The following is an 8,403-nucleotide window of genomic DNA, read 5'->3' as shown; positions in this document are numbered from 1 at the left end:
TATTTGCACAGAGTACAAGGTTTATAGATGTTGTATTGGATAGTTGTCTTGCGTTTTGTTTAATAGCATATAATACATATTCACAATGACTGAGACATCAGCTGACACTCATTATTTCTATTACAGCAAAGCACCATGTATCCTGGGCTATCAAGACATGCCACAAAGTGTTCTTTAAAGTGGTAAACAGCTTTATCATATTATCATTATCACCACAAAGAATATTTCGAGATAATTACTATCTGTAATCCCTATTAAAAAAGAATTGTAACATTACCTTAAATATAAACATATGTGTGAATGTCCATTGTATTTTTTTCCAATGTTTTATGCGTATGTGAATATTACACTGCATTGTTGGAATTACGGTGCATGTTGTGGCATAAATCTACACTGATGTATTCGCCAAATATGTTTGACCCAGTTGTGCTTGAATCATGTTTGAAATAGTTTATCTCACATTATTAACTACACATATATTTATCTTGGTAACCCTTTTCACAAGAATACAACAAATGGCATGCAAGTGTGTGCCAGAAAATATGAGTGAATGACAGATAAATACACTAATAAAACTTGCTGTGATGAATTGTTTACACTGATAATACAGTACTAAAATCCCCCTCTCCACTCCAATGTCCATCCCACATCAAAGGATAGATAATGATCACAAGAATGCCGAGGGCGCCCTTGTAGAAGAGTTCTAAATACTGACATCACTCAAACACAATTGCATGTTGTACTGACTAAGAAAATTTGTGTAGGAGAACCAGTGATATTCTTACTTTGTATTCTGCTGTACTATGACTTGTATGCAAAAACGCAAGGTATTTTTCACTGTGGAACTTCCTATTTCGGTAGATACAGTGTAGCTGTGGTATGGTCTCTTATATACAGCTGTAACACCTTTAATATCAGAATTTATGACACGTGGAAGGCAAGTTTTTCTTCAAATACCTGTAGCAGTACAAGTACGCATGCATAACATGATCTACAAGTTCATGCATGATCACAATCTCTATCATTACTCCATTGATGTACGTAAAGCAGAAGTTGTATTACTTACACTGCTTTATTTCTCTGAACTGTAACAGTCATTGTTCTCAAAAACATGCCTTCCTCTAATTTGCAAATATACCTGTATAGTCAACCTTGCTTCAGTCAACCTCGCATGAGTCAAATAATTGCATAAGTGGGTCTTTTCAAGTCCTCTTCTCTTTATATTCTATTGATTTCAATCCCTCATAAGTCAAATTTTCTCTACGTTGGAGCTATTTCTTTAGTCCAAATACACATATTTGTTGATTTGACTTTAATAGGCAAGGTTGACTGTACAACTGCACAGACGTTTTGACTTGAATCATTGTACATGTACTTTGTAGGAGTGTCTTCTCAAATTGCTATTGCTGTCATAGGTTAATGTTTAGTCTACTCTAAAACTTCATTTAACCCAAGACAAGCATTGCATAAAATGTTCTTACTTGAAAACTGTTCATCTAAATATCAGTACAATGTAAATGCAAGTTGTATGTATTTGATATGCCATTTTGACTGCATTGTAGTAATGAAAAACAAGATAAGCAGTATTCATTGTACAACACTGCCTTCTAAAGTATGTACCATGCATACAATTGTATGCTAGTTTTGTAAAATAAAGTATATTATCTATTTCACAACAAACACTTCAGTTTTGTTTACTGCTGATATTGACCAGTATTAACAAACAGGCAGAACACACCAGAAAATAACTTTTCCATACCTTTATTTTTACATCATATGCATGAAATAATATGAAAAGAGAAAACCACGATAGAGAAAGAGAGAGAGAGTGTGAGAGAGAGACAAAAAGAGACAGGGAAAGAAATTACAGGCATGTGTAGTCTATATCACATCATGATGAATCCAATCAGTGCAATCAAAGCAGATATTTCAGCTTTGGCAATATTTGACCTTTGAATAAGCCGAGGACAAGTATGCAACCAAACCAAATCTTAGACAGTGACAGAGCTTTGATAAAAACTGTACCGGACCTAGCAGAGGCTGTCTGGTACATACATGTATGGTAAAATGTCACTTGTTATTTCACATTCCTCTGCATAATACCGCTTTCTTATCTCTTTCTTCTTCCTTTTCTTTCTTCCTTCCTACAAAGAAACACATTGTTACACTAGAAAAATTGGTGCTCAGCTACACTAGGACACAGTATTGCCTTGGAGTGGCGCAACATCTCCGGGTCCACAATTGAGGCTGGTTGGCATGGCAACCATCCATGCACACACTTCATCCATTCTCCTCTGTCAACGGATGTGGGAGACTCACTCTGCACTGTGCACTTTCTGCTGATTTCCTGCCCATCACAGTTTCACATTAAGCGGTGCTCACACGAGTGGCAGACGTCCTGTCTCAATCTCCGTGAATCATTTCTCCTTCGGTAGAGGGTATTTCCACAAAAGTTCGTTGAGTTGCTTGCTTGTAAGTCTCTGGTTGGATCCAGTCTTCCCAGCCTGCGTGAGCTGTCTTCTTGTGGCCTACATAAGTGCATGGGAAAAATGTAAATGAACAGAAGCCACGGCTGTTACATTAATAAAATGAAAACACTACGATGTGAACAAAGAGATTAATCATCCGAGTCTGGACTTGGTGAAGATGTAGATAATGTATATTTAGAAACATACAGAAAAGTGTGAACATAACAAATTAATTTGATTTGATGCAGTAGTCCCTTGGTGTCCATTTCATAAAGGAGTTTGCAATGATTGAATACATGTACAACTGCTTTAATCACGGTTATCACAGTTATGGTAATGACTGAAATACAAGTGTGCACATCAGGTTGCTGTGTGGCAGTTGCCTCATAATAGAAATTGCAATTATTGTTAACTTACAAAATCAAATCAAGACCAGTGACAATTGACATTGACCTTGAGACATTTGATTTCTCACCTCTGCTTCTGCAATGCACTTATTGAAGAGGTTGATTTCCTCTGAGCAGTCTGAGTCGTTGAAGTCATGCTGCTTCCAGCAGGACATAAGTACTGCCATCTCAGTGATACATGTTGCAGCTTGGAAGGGGGCCAGAGATAAAGAGAGGGAGAGAGAGAGAATGTAAACTTACAGTAGTAATACACATAAAGCTCTGTCTTTAAAAGTAATATTTACAACAGGCATTTGACAACAAAAATGAGCACTACTGACATGCATGGGCCACAGACCATTTTGTTGTTGTTGTTAAAATTGTTTTTTAAAATACAATTTGTAGTCAAACAGACATGATTACCAATAACATGTCTTCAAAAATTTTGAACAATGGTGAAGTTATTTTCAGTAATTATTTACAGCACACTGCATGAACAGCATTTGCCAAGACTTCATTCAGCTGATAGGAAATATAATGAATCCTATATCATTTTGATCCCTTAAAGAGGCATTCCAGATATAATTTCACATACAATGTAGAACAGCTGTACATACTGTAACTCGACAGTGTCATGTATAGACTTGTGGGATTTGTTGTGGTCCTTGAGCAAACAAACAAATACAATGTACTCTAAAAATAACCCTCAAATATAAGAATGTTGAACATGGATGACACAGGAGGCTCACATATTCCAGTAATCTTCTTGCAATATAATGAAATCTCATTGTATTGTTGTTGTTTTTTTTGTGTTGGTTATCTCGGTAGATGCTAACGCCAGATGGGGTATGCTCATCCTGTAACAGTCAATAATTTTGAGCAATGAGTATTATTATTATTATTATTATTATTATTTTTTGCACTGAGCTCCTCAAAAATATTCAATTTTAAAATTGATATATTGCCAGATTCATAAATGTACTGTACTTGTACAGCCTACACAAAAATTGCTGCATTATACACACACATGCTCAAATGAATACCGGTAAGTACTATTAAATTCACTGATGTACTACTACTATGGCCCAGGCACACACAAACACACACACATATGACACCCACACTTGTAGACAGAGAGGCACCAGTGACAAAGCACACTATTCAACTTTTTCAAAATTTGTACACAAAATCGCAAAGACATTTTTGTGGGTAATGCTTGGATTGGAACAAAAGTAGCGTGAAATACGCACAAATTAATGTACTGCAAATATTCTCGCGTTTATAGTATTTGGGGGAATTAATTTCTGATCTATGGATGGTCATTTGCTTCATGATTAACATGAGTGATCTGAAACACATTATTAGTAAGTATTTTTAAGTGCAATTTTGACACAGTTTTGACTTTGGTCCTGTGTGACCTCCCTTAGCAAATTATAATTTTTGGGGAAATTACAGAATACCGGCTAAATTAGCATATTGGTGAGTATAAGAGCCTCCGGCGGCTCTCCCTTAGGGATGAATTTCAGCCCGAAGGTCTGAAATTCGACTTTCCCGACGTTTGGGGCCCCAAAAAAGCCCGGGAACGGAATGGCCATCAAAAAGTAGGTTGACCACACAATTTTTATGAAAATTGAGTGGTTTCAGAGGAAAACTGCTCTAAATCAAGATAACTCGAGTAAATCGTCGATAAAGAAAATCGAGCCGATTTTGACGGAACTACTTTAAACTTGATGACGTCATCACAGCTGACATCCTCCTTCCTTCATCTCTTTTCGAACACAAGTCATTCACGATCAATCACACTACACTAGTTTGGCAAGGCAGCGCGTATACGCGTATTGTCATGACACAATTACGCGCTCATCTGCTATACGTACTCTACACTGTAGTAAACATGCGCGCGTTCTGCAGACTCAATACGCGCTACCACTGCCACACGTACGCATTAGCTGTTATGTGTATGTGACTGCATAAAGTCAACATGGTGAGCTGTCAAGCGCACCCACACAGTGCGTAAGCTCTACTTCAAGCTAGCACCAGCAATTAGATAAGTGATTACTTTGTAGTCTCACCTAAATTTCTGTAGTTTTCTTGTTGTCTACACAGATACGGACTATTCTCAACTCTTAAAAACGTGAGTACACATCGTAAATTCGGATAAATTTTATCGGCTAGTCTAGACTAGCATCGTCAGGATCTAGAACTACATTATTCGGGGGACACCCCCGAAACCCCCGAGAACAACGTAAGATACCACACTTCTCACCGCACAGAGCAAAGAAAACACACGTAAACAAACACAATCGTCGACAGCCGAATCACGGACCGTATCGCAGATCGGATTAATATTTTAATGGTTGCTATCGGCAAGCGTAATTACGCTCTTTTCAGAGCGATTTGCGCTCTCCGTGATTGGTTGCCGGTATTCTGTAATTTACCCTAATTTTTGTTTACATATAAATTCAATGTATTTGCTTGGAAACAAAACTACTGTTTGCTACATTGTATGACTTCAGCAGAGTGCTTTCAAATTGAATTGTACTCAGTCAGACACAGACTCAAACAATCAGAGAGGCTGCCATCCCCATGGGCCATGGCCTCAATAACTAGCTTATTAGCAGCCTTCTACTGCAACTGGATCTCTTTATTTAGAGAAAGATGTTATCACTAATACATTGTATCAGCACCTGCACCAACACGACCAAGGCTCGACCTCACGTGTTTGCGTGCCAAGGTTCTGTTAGGTTTGACCTTGCGCAAAAATACATAGGTTTCTACTATGTAGCAGGCGCAAGCAGGGGGTCAAATTTTATTTTGGACAACGTTGCTGTTGGCCATTGTGCGTGTGGTCGAATCATAAATTTACTCATATACAATTGTAAATTTATTTCCAGATTCTACTTGCACACACAGCTCAGTAAGTTTACACACTCTTTTATTAATCACCATGTACGTACCATGTCCATGGTCCATGACACCTCATCAAGTATCACAATACCGTACCACGCGGACTCACACTCATTCAAGGACAGGACTAGAGCAGAATGGGTCTAGTCTAGTGCCTGAGCCAGCAATCAATCACAATCACGAGCCAAAAATAATACACGGGCACACATAGTATGGTAACACTGATTTCGATATGTGGGACTGTAATGTCGATAAAGAAACTCTGTCGGTACCTTCTGCCCGCGTCCTTTTCAGAGATACTTTATCCCTCAAAGCTAACGGCTTCGACATGTTGATGTACTCCGTCGGCTTGTAGTGGTTCCTCATAATGATTTCTTTCAGTCGCTTCGACATAGCTGTAATTTTGTTGCAAATGTAGAGATAACAGTTTAACTGAACGTGTAGTGTGTTGCGTAACTTTTGAACATGCGCTGTGCATGAGCTTACTATCAGATCTTTGATACCGGTACAATACGTACGTGTACGTATGCGTGCTAATTCGTCTGTACTACGTACAGTGCAGTACACACTCACTGTATAAGCTGTACACAGCGAGCTATGCTCAAGAAATAACATTCCGAGTCTCAAAAACAGTCTGCTGTCGGAACCAAAATGGTGAATGTGATTCGAGGTGTCCTCGTAGAGTGGTAAGCTTCTTTACAAAAACGTCAGCAATGAAGTGAGCTGAGTCATTTTGAGAGGATTGTGACTGTGTTTTGTGAGATTTCCAGCAGAGGATACGTTTATACATCATGTGTTATCGAAAACGGTCACAGATACAGCCGTAGACTAGACAGTCAGTGGGCACAGGGTGATGATAGATGAGTTCATGAGTTAACTGTTTTTGGTGTACAAAGATGTGTACATGATTTGTGGAACAGTGTCGTTAGTGAGTTTGCAGTTTGCAGAATGTATGCAATGTTTTGTAATATACTGTACTGGTAGTGAAGACGTCTAGAAGTAGGAAACTGAACTGGATGCTTTCACAACTTCACAAGCACATCCAGCTCCATATGTTAACGTTAATTGATAGCCACAAGTAATTATCTAGACATCGACAGTTAAAAGTTATTGCAATTAAACAAAACTGTTGTGGGTTGGTCGCTTTCTTAATTAGTACATTTAGTTTAGTATTGTAGTTTGTTTGTTTGTTTGTTTTTTTCATCCATGCATGCAGGGTTATTGTAACTGAAGCCAAGGTACCTGGAAGTGTTGATTTGTTTCTTCACATTCTCAAATTTATTTCGCAATTTTCTTACTGTAAAATATAAATTTGAGATTGAGACAATTAACCACAAAATCATTGTATTAAATCACTCACTTCTTGCTGCATGCTGAAAAGGGAAGAGTGTGTGATGAATTTGTGGATGTGGATGTATTATTAAGACTTAACTAATTTGTCATTTGATTTCAGTGATCCTGCAATGAAACAATTTCTTCTTCATCTGGATGAAAAGATGAAGCTGGGAAAGAAGTTTGTGCTCCTCGATCTAGACGACACGCATGTCTTCATTGACTCTGCCATCCTAAGTGAACTACGAGAGAAAATTGATGACCTGATGGATCAGAACACATTTTCTGTAGTTGGTGCACAGTGAGGAGACTGGCTGGGGAAAGAAAATGGAGGAAGAAGGCTGTCATAAAGTCACAATCTGTAACACGCCAACGAGGACAGCATTATTGAAGCATGGCATTCAGAACCATATTATCTGGAAAGTTGGTTGATGATCAAGGGTGCCTCTTGAGTCTGGATGTTGACGTCTCTTCAGAGAAGATGGACTGTTCTCGCTCGGAGGAAAGAGATGTGATGAGCTAAAACACATTTTTTTGGTGTTTTTTTTTTTGTGGAGGATGCTCAGTAGGGAGAATGACACCCCCCCCCCCAAAAAAAAAAAAAAAAAATTCCAACCAACATGTTCTCATCCAAGGCAGGCAATAATGCTGCAAGTACAATTTGTACACTGTACAAATGTTACAAACATTGCTCTTTTCTCATAACAATGATGGATATCGACTGATCTTTGCTCTCAAATCCTTTGTCAATGGCATGGAGACAAACTCAACTGAACCTGCCTAGAGGACAATGACAGATATTTATACAATAGATATATTTTCCTATGTCAGTACTTTGGAAGGGACAGGAAGGTACATGTAGCTGGCTGTAGAGGGAAAGAGATGTCCTGACCTTTCATTGGGTGAAAATGCTTAAATGGTGGGCAGAGTATACATGCAATACTGTGTCCCAAGTTGATGGCCTTTGAGGTCTTGGTAATTTACCTAAAGATCAAACATAAAGTATGAAGGTTGAGTTGATGGTTGTGATGTGTAACCGGAGTATTAGCTCAGGAGCAAAGGCTGCAACCTACGTGTACATGTACATGGCTTAAGCTCGAGAGTGCCGCCCAGGCAGACGATGCTTGTTCGTCTGTTTAGGTCTTCAAACTGCCCCCAAGCCAAACCATATCCATCAGTTTCTACCAGCCAGGCCTGCTGTCATTGTATTACGTGTATAACTTATTTTCAAAAGTTGCCCCATCATTGGATTTATTTTGGTGAGCACTTCTTGTAACACTCATTGAATCAGACTATTTCGTGTCTTTTTT

At 38.5% G+C, this 8,403-nt stretch overlaps 1 protein-coding gene across 1 annotated transcript; it reads right to left on the bottom strand.

Moving 5' to 3' along the window:
* Positions 1-1,745: 1,745 nt before the first annotated feature.
* On the bottom strand, positions 1,746-6,217 carry LOC140229001 (small ribosomal subunit protein mS37-like). The gene is made up of 3 exons (XM_072309263.1): positions 6,034-6,217; positions 2,944-3,062; positions 1,746-2,528 (listed from the first exon to the last, which is right to left on the bottom strand). The coding sequence occupies exons 1-3, from the start codon at positions 6,152-6,154 to the stop codon at positions 2,418-2,420; spliced, it is 351 nt and encodes a 116-aa protein (XP_072165364.1). The 5' UTR covers positions 6,155-6,217; the 3' UTR covers positions 1,746-2,417.
* Positions 6,218-8,403: the final 2,186 nt, after the last annotated feature.

This window comes from Diadema setosum, chromosome 5 (assembly GCF_964275005.1).
Source record: "Diadema setosum chromosome 5, eeDiaSeto1, whole genome shotgun sequence".
NCBI classification, from domain to species: domain Eukaryota; kingdom Metazoa; phylum Echinodermata; class Echinoidea; order Diadematoida; family Diadematidae; genus Diadema; species Diadema setosum.
Note: the sequence above shows the minus strand (reverse complement) of the source record. Positions and strands in the feature narration are given on the sequence as shown.